The 17,117-nt window shown below is 41.5% G+C and overlaps 1 protein-coding gene across 1 annotated transcript; it reads right to left on the reverse strand.

Moving 5' to 3' along the window:
• Positions 1-1,234: 1,234 nt before the first annotated feature.
• On the reverse strand, positions 1,235-16,270 carry LOC131725020 (high affinity immunoglobulin gamma Fc receptor I-like). The gene is made up of 7 exons (XM_059018350.1): positions 15,946-16,270; positions 11,723-12,007; positions 7,846-8,106; positions 2,934-3,209; positions 2,348-2,449; positions 2,064-2,094; positions 1,235-1,590 (listed from the first exon to the last, which is right to left on the reverse strand). The coding sequence occupies exons 1-7, from the start codon at positions 16,268-16,270 to the stop codon at positions 1,503-1,505; spliced, it is 1,368 nt and encodes a 455-aa protein (XP_058874333.1). The 3' UTR covers positions 1,235-1,502.
• Positions 16,271-17,117: the final 847 nt, after the last annotated feature.

Raw genomic sequence — 17,117 nt, forward strand, 5'->3', positions numbered from 1 at the left:
ACACAATCTAAACATGAAGACATAAGCCCGATTTCTGCTCCTGCAAGGGAGCCTGGCTCTTTTGTACAGCGGGATTGCCGCTATCTTCAAAGCGGGAGGTCCTGCGTTCGTGTCCGACCTCAGACTGCGAGAAGCCCCTGGTTGCAGGAACCACGGTTCTCCACATTGGTGTTCCCCCGGCATGCACTTGGAAGCCTGTAGCCTGGTTAGGGCAGAGACTTGAGGCTGGCAGGGGAGTCTGGAGTGCACAGGGGTAAGGGTCAGGGCTGGTAGGTGACGCAATCAAATATGAAGACATAAGCCATAAGCCTGATACCAGCTCCTGCAGGGAGACGGCTCTTTTGGGCAGCGGTATCAGTGCTACGGTTCAGAGCGGGAGGTCCCATCTCCGCCTGTGAGAACCGCAGTTCTGCTCAATACATTGTAAAATCATTTTTCGTGTTCACAAGTCTCTTCATTTACCGCAAAAGTTATGCTTTGCTAGTTTAGAAACACTTTTTTTTATTAAAAAATGCTGATGCTTTTGTTAGATGCATATCATCACGGATTTATGTTAAAACCAAATCAGTTGTTATAGCTAATGTAAATCTAATCCATCTAATACAATTCAATGTAGCTGAATTCACAAGCAATTTTTCATTAATATGTCAAAGGTTTGGACTACTCAGGTCTGCTGTCTTAGGTTTCTTAATACAGCAATTTTTGGTGTTAAGAGATTGTTTCTAATAATAAGATTTGTTTTTCAACTACAGCGCAGTGGCACAGCGGGCTAAGGCCTGGGCTTTTCAAAGACCTCATGTTGCAATTTCAAACAACAGTAATTTTTTTTTTGTGTGTGTGCGATATGTGCTGTTTTAAAACATAAATAAATTGTTTTATATAAATGGTATGGATATCAAACTGCTTGCATTCCCTGGTTTATTTTGATGTTGACCAACATGTGAAATCACATGACTGGTACATGTCCAGTTATTTAGCTTTTCTGTTTGAAAAGTCGCTACACACTATTAAACAGTAAGAAACAGAAGAGGAAGAAGAAGGAGAGTAACACTTTTTAGAAGTTTCTTATCTTCTTATGTTCTTAATACAGCACACCCCTTCCAACGGTTAGGAAACATTATTTAATTACCATTAATATCTATAATAATGACTTTTTGCTACCTCAAACCCCCAATACTTTGAAAGTTCAAATACATGTTGAAGGTGTATCATTAACAATACAGAACAACACTAGTAGAATAAAGCAGTTTATTGACTAAAGGATAGCTTATGAATACATACATTATTCAGTAATGCACTTAAAGTTAAACTGTGCAATCAAGCAATCTATTAAATAAATGAATTCAATCAAACAATCAATGAATAATCCATTTGTTTTGAGGTCTTAGAAAATACCCCAGTCAATGGTCATTTTCTGTAAACTACAGCCGCAGTTTGAACAGATATTCACAGTACTTCTAAAACATGACAGTCAGGCTGATCTTCAGTACGACAGTGCAATACTATTCCAGTTCCACTCCAGTGTGCTGCACACGGCTGCAGAGCTCAATCCCCTCTGCTGACTGCTCCTGATCCTGATCCGAGGTTTTCCTGAGACAGATGTCAGAGACACACAAGGAGGGCTCAGAGTTTAACTGCAGCAATAACAGAAGCTTTAAAGGATGATGACACTTCTAGGCTTCAGAGTAATCAAGTCCCATTGAAATCACAGAGTGCATTTCAGGGTAAGGAGCAGCTGTGTATCAACTGTAAAGACACTCTGTGGAGGCAGCAGCTTTGTGACATTACTGATGAAAGGGTTATTTTTTTAATACCCTGGATTGAACTTGAATGAAAGAATAATGATTATGAATCTTTATCATCTGGAAAACCAAAAAAGCCAAATTAACCCAATACAGCATTTTAGGACACAGGTCAAAGTGAAGGTGAGTTTGCAAGAGGGATTCTTAAAGAGCGAATCAGAAAGTTTCCATCTCCATTTTCAGTGCTGTAAAGGATGATGACAGGTAGAGATAGCGAGTGCTGCCCCCTGTCTGTACACATACTGGACAATACTGTCTTACCGTGATGTACCACCAGCAATACACAGGGAACCTGGAAAACAAACATGCAGATTGATTTCAATTTGTTTCTTATAATTGTGTTATATGTGTTTATATAAACTTGCTAAATGTTTATTTTGGACACTGTAAATTAGCTGTGTATATTTAATCAGGAAATCATTCTTTTTTAATGAACTATCCCTAAGACTGGGGTGTGCTGTTCACACTGTAGAAATCACAGGAAGAAGCCTGCATGTGTGCTGTGACAGGCCAGGTGAAATGTGTGCACTGACTGGGAGTCTCACCTTGGATCCTGCAGTATTGAAGGAGCAGCAGAGTGAACACAATGAAATGAATCAGAGTGAAGCTCACTCTGTAGCCAATAGCAACAGCGCTGTGCCAGGACGCTGGGGGAAGGAAGGTACAGTATGAGTGTGTGCTAGTGACTTCCATACACCTTGACTGAGCTGATAGGGATTCAAGAACATTACCCTGCTCACACTCGCTGTATAGGAACAGACTTCAGCCTCTTTGTCACTCCAATGGCTGTCTGCTGTAACTGCATTTTATTTGAACCATCACTCAATTAACACTAATTTGGGTAAATCAGTATGTTTTCATTTTATTGTTTGTCAAAAGAGTGGAAAATTATTTTAAATGTAATTAAACCTAATGTAAAACTAAAACATTAGTGGGTAAGATATCCTACTGAATATAGTACAGAACCAGTGTCTGTACAGTGTATTTGTTTCCAATCCAATGCGTTGATATTGCTGGCAATTCTGTGATCTGTTTATTAAGGGTTCTATACTGGGAATATAATGATACCTATTATAATCTATGAGATCACTTTCAATCATCAAGTCAGTTATGAAAAGTTTCTGCTCTTACTTTGCACTTCAATGTGTAGCTCCTGGCTGCTCTTCTTCACTCCCTGTGACTCCACAGCACACGTGTAGCTCCCAGTGTGGCTCTTCTCAGTGCTGGCTATGCTGTACAGTGCAGAGTCAGTGCTGTTAGTCACAGGCTCCCCGTCTCTCACAATGGTGTAGTGGAGTTCAGGGCGGGGGGTTTTGTTCACTGCTGCCTCACAGGTCAGGTTAAGAGCCTCTCCCTCCTTCACTGTGGCTCCTGGAGAGGCTGTCAGAGTCACCCAGGAGAACAGCTCTGACACAAGACAACAAGGACAGTCAGAGTTTGACTGTCACAAAAATTGGATCTACAACTTTAACAGCCATACAGAGAGATTATGTACTGAATGTTCATTGTGTGCTAAGAGTAATCCCACATATGAGCCCACAGTCTTACCTGTATAGAAAGAGGCATGGTGTCATAGCCACTGACTGTGCGTAAGACACACATCACCAACATGGAGCATTTTGACTACAGTGAAGCACTTTTATTCTCTGGAGAGCAGCCCCGAGATGGGACAAATGGGACACCGGGCTCAGGGGGTAGAAAGGGGGTTAATCGGGCACCTCCTTACAGAAGGCAAGGGTCACCACAGAAGACCAGGAGACAATGTTGGGGCCAGCTGGCACCAGACGACAGGGTGTCTGGGTAGGTGAGGGCAGCCCTGTCCATCTAGTCCTTGACTGGGGCTGGCTGAACTCCAACATTCCCTCCGACCCACGCGGGATGGAGTTAATCAAGGAGGGAGGTGGCCGGTGGTGGCCATGTGTGTTTTGCACAAGGGAAGAGGTGTGTGGCAGGGGGGACCTGTAAATAGTGTGATGTGTTAGCTGTGTAAATGCACATTTGGCAGAGATGGGGTTAAATATATCCCTGCACAGTCACAGGTGTGGCCATTCTCTAATTAGGTAATTGAGTGCTATTTGGGGAATGGCCACATGTATATAAAGGAAGAGAAAGCCTGAGAGTAGCATGTTGTGTTTTCGGCATGGGCACCGGGACAGCACAGCTTGGGTGCAAATCTGATTTGTGTTTGTTTAAATCTTTTGTTCATTTTTTTGTTCCTGTATTGCTAATAAAAGTGTGCATCAGCACTTAAACTTGAGTTTTTGGTCTCTGGTAACCAGCCTTGGCCGTGACACTACCCTTTCACAGACCTGAAAGCAGTTACTGTGCACTTTCACCCCCCTAATGCAATGAGTGAACTACAGCCCATGGACCAGGGAGTTATTCCTGCTTCAAATCCTGGTACAGAACATTTCTACTAAGAGAGATGAGTGCATGGACAGCAGCAAACATAATCCAGGTGGACATTCTGCAAGCCATGCAATTCACACGCAGTGCATGGGAGCAGATGTCAGAAACATGTGAACTACTTTAAACATGCTGGATGGTGTGCAGAAAATGGTGGTCAAGAGAATGAGATGCTGTCAGTTAGAGAGGAATGCGATACACTGGGAATATCATAAACAAAACTGGAGGGAATTGAATTTGAATAAAACCAAGCCTCTTCATGAGCAACTATGAGTGACGAGGACATTATTGAACCAGTGACATTGACAGTGACGGGGACAGGATGAGGACATTTCTGGTGATGAGGACGTAGAAGGCACAGAACCAGTTACCCCTTCACTGGATGAGTTCAGAAAGGCAATCACAAATTCACACAGTCATTACCTGGAACTGGTTAACAAGATTGAAACAGCATGCATTGAGAAAAGCACGAAAAAGCTGAAGCAATCTACTCTGGACATTTATTACAAAAGCAGAGACATGTAATTACTGTATTCAACTTGCAAGTGTAAATATTTATTTATATTAATGACCATAAAGTTGCACAATATATTGTGAGGGACTGGTAAAGAAAACGAGGAAAATGTGAAAAGACAACGTAAACCAACTGGATGGTAAACAAAGAAAATAATGTAAAGAGTTTGGGATCAAAAATGAAGTCGGGTTAAAGAATACATTTTGTAAATAATAACTGTGTGTTAAATAAGGGAAAGTAAAAATAAATAAGTTTGGTTTAAAATAAATACTTACTATTGTGTAGAGACAAACCACCTCCCTCCAGAGCTACCGTCCTGTCTCCCTCCTACCCTTCCTCTCCAAAACCCTCGAGTGGACTGTACACCGCCAGCTCTCTGCTTTCCTGTCCAACCACTCTCTGCTTGACCCTCTCCAATCTGGCTTCCGCTCTGCTCACTCCACTGAAACCGCCCTCCTGTCTGTCACTAACTCACTAAACTCTGCCCGAGCTGCCTCTCTCTCCTCTGTCCTAATTCTCCTCGACCTCTCTGCTGCCTTTGACACTGTCGATCACTCTATTCTACTATCCTCTCTCGCTGACCTGGGAATCTCTGGCACTGCTCTGGCCTGGTTCTCCTCCTACCTTTCCAACCGCACTTACCAGGTAACCTGGCGTGGAGCAACATCCACACCTTACCCTCTCTCAACCAGAGTCCCCCAAGGGTCAGTCTCGGGTCCTCTCCTGTTCTCTCTCTACACCCGCTCCCTGGGCCCCCTCATCGCATCCTATGGTTTCTCATACCATTTCTATGCTGATGATGCTCAGATTTTCCTCTCCTTCCCCACCTCTGACTCCACCATCCCCTCCCGTATCTCTACCTGTCTGTCTGCTATCTCGCATCACCTAAAACTCAACCTCTCTAAATCTGACCTCCTTTTCTTTCCCTCCTCCTCCTCCCCCTCCTCTGATCTCTCTATCTCTGTTCCTCTGGAATCTACCACTCTCTCTCCCTCTTCCTCCGCTAAGAACCTCGGAGTCACCCTGGACCCCTGCCTCTCTTATTCCCAGCACATGTCCACTCTGGCACGCACTTGCCGATTCTTCCAGAGCAACATCCGAAGAATCCGACCCTTCCTCACCAACTACGCCACCCAGCTCCTGGTCCAGGCCTTGGTACTCTCCCGCCTAGACTACTGCAACTCCCTCCTGACTGGCCTCCCTGCGTCCGCCACCCGTCCTCTCCAGCTCATCTAGAACTCCGCTGCCCGCCTGGTGTTCTCTCTGCCTCGCTTCTCCCACGCAACTCCACTACTCCGCTCACTCCTCTGGCTACCGATCACCGCTCGCATCCAGTTCAAGACTCTTGTACTAGCCTACAGATGCCTTGACCAGACTGCACCCAGCTACCTCCAGACCCTCATCTCTCCCTACACTCCCACTCGACCTCTCCGCTCCACCTGCACTAGAAGACTGGTTCTACCTCCTCTACGCTCCCCTGCCTCCAGAGCCCGCTCCTTCTCCACACTCACTCCGCAGTGGTGGAATGACCTTCCTACAGATGTCAGGACTGCCCAGTCCCTGACCACATTCCAGCGCCTCCTCAAGACTCAGATCTTCAGACAGCACCTGTAGAACTCCTCTGTTTTTCCCCTGGGACACTTATCACCCTTCCTTAAATGCGCTTTACTTGCTCTTATCTGCCCCCTATTTTACTGCATTTAATCCTATACTTCAGAGTACTGTAATCTGCCAAGTGTTTAATCTGTAGTATTTTGTATTTAATCATATCCTGATGTAACTATCACTGTCACTGTTATCTGCTGTATTATTGAATTGTATTTTGTCACACTTGTACTTGCTTGAACCAAAGTCATTGTATTTATCTTGCTCTTAATTGTATTATTACTTGTACTGTGATACTTGAAATGTATTTGCTTACGATTGTAAGTCGCCCTGGATAAGGGCGTCTGCTAAGAAATAAATAATAATAAATAATAAAAATACACAGGGGGCACTAGGACCAGCTGGAAGCTACTGGAGTCAGGGTTGGCTCCAGTTCAAATTAATTATTCATTTAATGATTTGTCAATTGTTTAACGATGTAACTGGTTACCATTTAAAATGTCTGTGTTTGTGAGGGTTTGGTTCGGGAGCTGGAAAGTGACAGGAGGAGGAGGAGGAGGAGGAGGAGGAGGAGGAGGAGGAGGAGGAGGATTGTTATTATTATTATTATTATCATTATTAATATTATTATTATTATTATTGTTATTATTACTGTGAAACTGGACAACAAACTATTGGTATAAGGTATCTGGACTACGATTTGGACTGTGATTTGGTTTTGGAGACGAGGTAACAGGATTAGCCTGCCTCGCTATTAGTTAGGTAAAGCATCTGTTTAGATAGGACCTGAGATCGGGTTAGGTTTTGTTTTCTTTATTTTTCTTTTGTTGTTGTAAATAATAAACACTCGCTACAGCGTTTTCTCACATCCTGGTTGTCAAGTGTTTATTTTAAGAAGGAACACCTGTGGCAAAGAAGGCAATCCGTCACAATATATAGGCAAAAAATATGATATCATTATTTATAAAATAAAACTTGAAACAAATGATTCTGCATTGTGATTTAGCAGTGCTTGTATTGTTTTGTCAGACTGCTTGTGGTCTTGCAGAGCTCAGCACCGGACTCTAGTCTGCACAGAACGTGCTCCTCTCTGAGAAAAACAAAGTTTCTTCAGGGGACAACTTCTGATAAAAAACAAACAAACAAAAATACTTGCAGTAAGATGTTCAAATGGGCAAAAAGAAACTAAACAATACATCCAAGAGAGGGTGAAACGACCACAAAACAAAGGCAAGCAAAACATGAGTGAACTTTCATACCTACCAACATTTACTTTAATAACTGATATCCATCCAGAGCCTCTTTATTGCTATATTTGGTATGGCCTCCTGTGGATTTGTACAAATTCAAGACATCTTGGCAGAACACAATATCAGAAAGCTCTGCCCTTGATAGGGACCCTGTTACTTTAGTACCATAAATTAGTAATACACTAAATACAGTTGACCTGGACTCCAATATTAATGTAGCAGGGAGACATTACAGACAGAGAAGAGGGTGATGTTCGAGTGAACCTACCTCTCACTGACACCCGCACCTCTGCAGAGTCACCAGAGTAAGTGGAGGAGTTCCACATCGCTCTGCACTTGTAGGACCCCTCGTCACTCTTTGAAACACAATCCACACTCAGCTCTGTGTTATTCGGGGACTGAATCTCTTCATTATCTTTAAAAAAGACAATCCTGGTAAATGTATAATTTGTGCGGACACGACACCTCAGAGTCAGAGAGTCTCCCTCAATCACAGCCTGGAGGGGAGTCTGCAGGATCACGTCTTCATCTGAAAAGACAGAAAGAGTTCAGATCAGCAGGGCTGAGAGACGGGTCAGGATTGAGGAGTCTGCAGGATCACCCATTGATCTGAAAAGACAGAAAGAGTTCAGATCAGCAGGGCTGAGAGACGGGTCAGGATTGAGGAGTCTGCAGGATCACCCATTCATCTGAAAAGACAGAAAGAGTTCAGATCAGCAGGGCTGAGAGATGGGTCAGGATTGACCACTGACTGGAGGGAACTGACAGTTTTACACAAACACACCTGCATCACCACCACTACACTCTCACCATCTCTCCCTCCTCATCCACTTTCTCTCTTTCACTCTCATTTTCTCTTGGGTAACCTTGTTCGTAGACATGACGTTAGTTTCCACTGTTCTGCTGATGATACTCAGCTTTACTTGTCCCTCAAACAGGGCTGTGTGGATCTGCTGCTAACATTTTGAATACCTGTCTTGCTGACATCAAGAACTGGATGTTTAATAACTTTTTAATGTTAAATTCAGACAAAACAGAAGTCATGATACTGGGACCTAATAAAAATACACATTTGGTTTGTTTTATTTGATGGACTGTACAGATTTTAGGGCAGATGTAAAAAACTTAGGTATTATATTTGATATAGACCTCTCTTTCGAAGCACTCATTAAAAATGTTACAAAAATTTTCATTTAAGAAACATTGCAAGACTGAGAGTTATTCTCTCTAGGCAGGATGCAGAGAGATTAGTGCATGCTTTTATATCCTCTAGGGTTGATTATTACAATGGTCTTTTTATTGGGACTAGCCACAACATTATTTCTCACCTCCAACTTGTACAAAATGCTGCTGCTAGAATTTTAACTCTGGTCAAGAGGCGAGAGCATATCACCCCCATGCTGGCATCCTTGCATTGGCTCCCTGTTAGTTTTAGAATAGAGGTTACAGTGTTGCTGTTAACTTATAAAGCTTTAAATGGTCTTGCTCCTCCATACCGAATAGGAGGCACTTTTTTACACAGAGAATTGTGGGAGTCTGGAACCAGCTCCCCAGTAATGTTGTTGAAATTGACACCCTGGGATCCTTCAAGAAGCTGCTTGATGAGATTCTGGGATCAATAAGCTACTAACAACCAAACGAGCAAGATGGGCCGAATGTCCTCCTCTCGTTTGTAAACTTTCTTATGTAACCCTATGTCCCTAATCTCCCGCTCTGATCACTGGATGCTGGGTTACTGTCTGTACCTATTATTCAGAAACAAAACCTCAGGTAGTAGATCTTTTAGTTATATGGCACTTAAATTATGGAACAAATTGCCCATCACAATTAAAGAAGCCCCTTCAGCCGATGCTGTCAAATCTAGCCTAAAAAAACATTTTTATAGCTTGGCATTCTCATCTACATGAGCTGATATTCTCCTGTCTCCATATTGATCCCACTGCTGCTCTTTTTAAAACTAGATTAAAACCCATTTTATAATGTAGCTTATATATCCTAACTTTTTTTTTTTTTTTTCATATTTTACTGTTTTGTTTTTATTCTGTTCCTTTTTTACTGCTTGTTGTTGTTGTTGTAATAGGTATTGTTTCTATATCCTTGTAAAGCGCTTTGTGGCGACCTGTCGTGAAAGGCGCTATATAAAAATAAAATTGATTGATTGATTGATTGATTGATTAATTCTAACCTTACCTGTGATTATCGTTTTTATACACCTGCATCAGTGAAAGTGCTCCGTCCAGAATCCCATTTTTACTTTAGAAATGTTTTTTTTCATTAAAAACTTAATTAAAATTAACTTTCAGCTTTCATATTGAAGCTTGTTGTGTACAACTCCTTCAAGCAAACCAAGGAGGAATTTGCCCCAGGAGTTTCAGTGAAAATGATCATTGGCCACTTTCACCCATGCACCCGTGACTGACTAATCAATCAATTTACGGCTACAGCCACATTCCCACATGTGTGTTCTGGCAGGGAGGAATTTAACCCCTTCCCTGCCAACCCAATACCCCCTACCCCCCCACCCCACACATTACCCTGGCAGGTCTTTTCACCCTGCCACACTCCCTTATATATATACTGTAGATCACACTATCTTTCTCTCTCTCACCCACCCCTGTAGAGCTTAGCTTGTTGTATAGATCTGTCTGACTCTCTATTTGTCTCATCCCCCTCTGTATGGATTTTACAATCCATCTCTATCTCTCCCTCTCTGTTTAGACCTCTGTATTTATCTCCCGCTCACTCTCCCTCTGTACAGATCTCACTTTCTCTCTCTCTCTAATCCTCCTCTGTATACAGTATTGCTCTCTCTCCATTCCCCCTCTCTTTTTATCTCAGCTATACACCTCGTATTACATCATGTATATAGTGGTTTTTGGTGTAATAGCTGAGTCGTGTGTCTTTTTCTTTACACCTCGCTGGTATTGCCCTTTTGATGTTTTTATCTCACTTTCAGACCAAATCAATGTCTTGACTTTGTTATTGTTCGCTATTTTACAAACCAGATTACATAGATCAGATAGAATATATCTGAATATATCTTTGGGTAAACCAAAGGATGTTCATTAATACAACCTATTCAAAAAGCTTTAACTCATGAGCATTAACGCATTGTGTGGTCCAGTGGTTAAAGAAAAGGGTTTGTAAGCAGGAGGTCCCCGGTTCAAATCCCACCTCAGCCACTGACTCATTGTGTGACCCTGAGCAAGTCACTTAACCTCCTTGTGCTCCGTCTTTCGGGTGAGACGTAATTGTAACTGACTCTGCAGCTGATAGTGACCAACTCCTCTATTGTAATTGTTCTGAATTGAAGGGTCTAATAAAAGAGGTGATTAAAGAGAGCAACATCACCACTGCCGTCCAGCTGGGATTTTCTTTCTTACAATCAACTACACTTCTGCATCAGGCAGTTTAAAATGGAGCAGTACTACTGCCTCTCAGGGGTCTGTATTGAGGGGTCTGTTCAGCTGGGTTAATGAACTCACCAGACACAGTCAGTGTAACAGGATCACTGTATTAATAAACTCACCAGACACTGTCAGTGTAACAGGATCACTGTGTTAATAAACTCACCAGACACAGTCAGTGTAACAGGATCGCTGTGTTAATAAACTCACCAGACACAGTCAGTGTAACAGGATCACTGTGTTAATAAACTCACCAGACACAGTCAGTGTAACAGGATCACTGTGTTAATAAACTCACCAGACACAGTCAGTGTAACAGGATCGCTGTGTTAATAAACTCACCAGACACAGTCAGTGTAACAGGATCACTGTGTTAATAAACTCACCAGACACAGTCAGTGTAACAGGATCACTGTGTTAATAAACTCACCAGACACAGTCAGTGTAACAGGATCACTGTGTTAATAAACTCACCAGACACAGTCAGTGTAACAGGATCGCTGTGTTAATAAACTCACCAGACACAGTCAGTGTAACAGGATCACTGTGTTAATAAACTCACCAGACACAGTCAGTGTAACAGGATCGCTGTGTTAATAAACTCACCAGACACAGTCAGTGTAACAGGATTGCTGTGTTAATAAACTCACCAGACACAGTCAGTGTAACAGGATCACTGTGTTAATAAACTCACCAGACACAGCCAGTGTAACAGGATCGCTGTGTTAATAAACTCACCAGACACAGCCAGTGTAACAGGATCACTGCGCTGAGAGGAACGTGGTCGATCTCCTCTTTGTGCCTCACACAGATACTCTCCACTATGAGACTGAGTGACAGGGCTGAGTGTGAAACTGGCTCCAGTGGTGTCTCTGATCTTCACTGTGCCTCCCTGACTGCTCTTGTACCAGAGATATCGCCATCCAGTGAAACTCCCCTCAACCTCACAGCTCAGGGTGACAGTCTCTCCAGTGTACAGGTTTCTCCATTGAAGACTGCTGGTCAGCACAGCCTTTGGCAGCTCTGGGTAAATGAAGAAACAAGGCATGTTAGGAACATCCATCTCCAATACAAAGAGAAATAAAACATTACAGGTTCCAGTACAATGGAAACACAGGGTCTGATTCTCTCAAATGAAAGCAGCTCAATGTTACTGTCTCTGTATTGTTGTAATTATACATTTTTACTGTCTGAGATTTGTATTCTTGGTTGATTATTCTGGTTGGTTATCTGTAAATAGCCCTATTCATGAAAAATATTAAATATATCTGGATGGTTCAGACAAGACTCCCTGGATCAGGTATGAAACACATACTGAAAGGATAATAACAACCTTTTACAATGTGTACATAACACTGAACAATAGCAGTACATAATACAATACAATAAGCTAATGCAATAGGTCAGAGGTGCACAATTCTAGTCCTCCAGTCTTGTCTATTAGACAGACTGTGGGCAAGACTTTCCCTGTGTAAAGCTAATGCTTTTTCGTTTCAAAATTGACTGTTTTCTATTTCACAAACAGTAATTTCTGAAGAAGGAAAAAACTAACTTTGAAATGCAGAAATTTAACACTAGAAGCGCCGGGAATTTCGAACTACCTAGAAGCACCAAACCGGTCATTTTAACTGGTAGTTTTTTAAACAGCTGTAATATGATCATGAAAGATAGACGAAAGTATAAAACTCAAAAGTTGTATTTATGAATTTCAAATCAAACATTTGCATAGCAGAAACACCATATTTAAATGGAAAACAAAACATACATTTTTTTTTTTCAAAAGGAGCAGTACAAAACAAGAAAAACTTAAATAAACATTTCACTAGTGACTATTCTGTAACGGGTCTCTGTACATACGGAGTTCTATAAACATTTTATATGTTTGTGAAAATAACATCAAAGGGTCTTTTATTTTCAAAAAGAGTATATAATGCACTACTTCAAAACATAAATAACTATAATACAATAAACTATTTATATAGCAGATTTATTTAGCCTGCATACCTGGCAGCTTTCTAAACTGTACAGTCCACACACAATACACGCATCTCCACTTCCCCTGAGCATTTACCGGATTATAGGCTACATTTGATAGATAAATATGTACTGAAATAACCGGTTAAAATGACCGGTTTGGGCTCTTCTAGGTAAGCATGTTTATAATTGTCAATTTCTTGTGAATATGCAGTTCAAACACCGTCACTATATCTAATGCATATATTTAGGAAAAGTCACAAACGGGCATGCGCATTACATTCCGGAACGCAGAGTCATTTAAATTTTAAAACACAAAACGGTCAAATTGACTGGCTTGGCGCTTCTAGTGTTAAATGCTGAACCTTGAATGTTGGACGCATCTTCCACAAACTACGGTGAAACATCAGATGAAAATAATCGTCTGGGACAGCTCTCTGAGATTCCCCTAAAAAATATAGACAGTTCCTTCTGAATTCGCCTAAAGGACTAATACGTTATACCAGTCACCGTTCAATTATGATTTTCTGATTTCATGATTCATTTCAGTTACGTCATCTGTGCTTAAATGTGTTTTGTTTTCATATAAAAGCTCACAATATTATGCTGTTTTTATGTGACTATTTAAACTGTGTTTTTATAGCAAAATCTTTAAAGTTTTAGTACATTTTACTTTTATGAACATTGAAATAACCTTTTGTTTTTACTTGATTTATTAATAACCATGAGTACTTTAAATCACAAATGAAGAGCATCATAATCCGAGACATTAAAAAGTACAATGCTTTATCTTAGATTTTAGATTAAAAGAATGTTTATATTTACTTCAGGACCTTCAAACATGCTTTTCTGGACCACTGATACAATACATTTTTTTAAAGAGTAGCAGTGTTTTATGTAATTTATTTTTACTTTGTGTGGGTCTGACCTAAGATTTCATCTATCTATCATAATTAAACCATATTTGATGTATTTTTTTAATTTTAGTGTAAAGGTTTTGTATTTAATCACGCACAGATCAATGTAATGTAAAGCCTCCAGAGATGATCAATAACGAAAGCAGCTGGGGAGAATGAACCGTACCCTAGCAGTGGGTGAAAGTGATTACAGAGTGACTGTCTGGCTTCCTGCTGTAGTCTGGTGTGAACGAAAGCCATTTTGTTATACAGTGCATAGTGACCAACTCCTCTATTGTAATTGTTCTGAATGGAAGGGTCTAATAAAAGAGGTGATTAAAGAGAGCAACATCACCACTGCCGTCCAGCTGGGTTTTTTTTTTCTTTGAATCAACTACACTACTGCGTCAGGCAGTTTAAAATGGAGCAGTACTACTGCCTCTCAGGGGTCTGTATTGAGGGGTCTGTTCAGCTGGGTTAATGAACTCACCAGACACAGTCAGTGTAACAGGATCGCTGTGTTAATAAACTCACCAGACACAGTCAGTGTAACAGGATCGCTGTGTTAATAAACTCACCAGACACAGTCAGTGTAACAGGATCGCTGTGTTAATAAACTCACCAGACACAGTCAGTGTAACAGGATCGCTGTGTTAATAAACTCACCAGACACAGTCAGTGTAACAGGATCGCTGTGTTAATAAACTCACCAGACACAGTCAGTGTAACAGGATCGCTGTGTTAATAAACTCACCAGACACAGTCAGTGTAACAGGATCGCTGCGTTAATAAACTCACCAGACACAGTCAGTGTAACAGGATCGCTGTGTTAATAAACTCACCAGACACAGTCAGTGTAACAGGATCGCTGTGTTAATAAACTCACCAGACACAGTCAGTGTAACAGGATCACTGTGTTAATAAACTCACCAGACACAGTCAGTGTAACAGGATCGCTGTGTTAATAAACTCACCAGACACAGTCAGTGTAACAGGATCGCTGTGTTAATAAACTCACCAGACACAGTCAGTGTAACAGGGTCACTGTGTTAATAAACTCACCAGACACAGTCAGTGTAACAGGATCGCTGCGTTAATAAACTCACCAGACACAGTCAGTGTAACAGGATCGCTGTGTTAATAAACTCACCAGACACAGTCAGTGTAACAGGATCACTGTGTTAATAAACTCACCAGACACAGTCAGTGTAACAGGATCACTGTGTTAATAAACTCACCAGACACAGTGTAACAGGATCACTGTGTTAATAAACTCACCAGACACAGTGTAACAGATCGCTGTGTTAATAAACTCACCAGACACAGTCAGTGTAACAGGATCGCTGTGTTAATAAACTCACCAGACACAGTCAGTGTAACAGGATCGCTGTGTTCATAAACTCACCAGACACAGTCAGTGTAACAGGATCGCTGTGTTAATAAACTCACCAGACACAGTGTAACAGGATCACTGTGTTAATAAACTCACCAGACACAGTGTAACAGATCGCTGTGTTAATAAACTCACCAGACACAGTCAGTGTAACAGGATCGCTGTGTTAATAAACTCACCAGACACAGTCAGTGTAACAGGATCGCTGTGTTCATAAACTCACCAGACACAGTCAGTGTAACAGGATCGCTGTGTTAATAAACTCACCAGACACAGTCAGTGTAACAGGATCGCTGTGTTAATAAACTCACCAGACACAGTCAGTGTAACAGGATCGCTGTGTTAATAAACTCACCAGACACAGTCAGTGTAACAGGATCACTGTGTTAATAAACTCACCAGACACAGTCAGTGTAACAGGATCGCTGTGTTAATAAACTCACCAGACACAGTCAGTGTAACAGGATCACTGTGTTAATAAACTCACCAGACACAGTCAGTGTAACAGGATCGCTGTGTTAATAAACTCACCAGACACAGTGTAACAGGATCACTGTGTTAATAAACTCACCAGACACAGTGTAACAGATCGCTGTGTTAATAAACTCACCAGACACAGTCAGTGTAACAGGATCGCTGTGTTAATAAACTCACCAGACACAGTCAGTGTAACAGGATCGCTGTGTTAATAAACTCACCAGACACAGTCAGTGTAACAGGATCACTGCGCTGAGAGGAACGTGGTCGATATCTTCTTTGTGCCTCACACTGGTACTGTCCACTATGGGACTGAGTGACAGAGCTGAGTGTGTATCTGGCTCCAGTGGTGTCTCTGATCTGCACTGTGCCTCCCTGACTCCTCTTGTACCAGAGATATTTCCAGCCAGTGAAACCCCCCTCAACCCCACAGCTCAGGATGACAGTCTCTCCAGTGTACAGCTCTCCCCATTGAGGACTGCTGGTCAGCACAGCCTTTGGCAGCTCTGGGTAAATGAAGAAACAAGGCATGTTAGGAACATCCATCTCCAATACAAAGACAGAAATAAAACATTACAGGTTCCAGTACAATGGAAACACAGGGTCTGATTCTCTCAAATGAAAGCAGCTCAATGTTACTGTCTCTCAGGGTCCAGTAAAGAGGGCACAGCTCTGTATTGTTGTAATTATACATTTTTACTGTCTGAGATTTGTATTCTTGGTTGATTATTCTGGTTGGTTACCTGAAAATAGCCCCATTCATAGAAAATATTAAATATATATTTACGGTTCAGACAAGACTCCCTGGATCAGGTATGAATTAAATACTAGTAGGAATGTGGAGTAGTGGTTAGGGCTCTGGAATCTTGATCGTTGGGTCGTGGGTTCAATCCCTGGTTGGGGACACTGTTGCTATACCCTTGAGCAAGGTACCTTACCTAGATTGCTCCAGTAAAAACCCAACTGTATAAATGGGCAATTGTATGTAAAAATAATGTGTAAAAATAATAATGTAATTGTATGTAAAAATAATGTGATATCTTGTAACAATTGTAAGTCGTCCTGGATAAGGGCATCTGCTAAGAAATAAATAATAATACTGAAGAGGTAATAACAGCCTTTTACAATGTGTACATAACACTGTACAATAGCAGTACATAATATAATGCAATAGGTCAGAGGTGCACAATTCTAGTCCTCCAGCTCTTGTTTATCAGAAAGACTGTGGGCAAGACTTTCCCTGTGTAAAGCTAATGCTTTCTCGTTTCAAAATGGCCTGTTTTCTATTTCACAAACAGTAATTTCTGAAGAAGGAAAAAACTAACTTTGAAACGCTGACATTTAACACTAGAAACGCCAGAATTTCAAACTACCTAGAAGCACCAAACGGGTC

Source organism: Acipenser ruthenus, chromosome 59, assembly GCF_902713425.1.
Source record: "Acipenser ruthenus chromosome 59, fAciRut3.2 maternal haplotype, whole genome shotgun sequence".
Lineage (NCBI taxonomy): Eukaryota > Metazoa > Chordata > Actinopteri > Acipenseriformes > Acipenseridae > Acipenser > Acipenser ruthenus.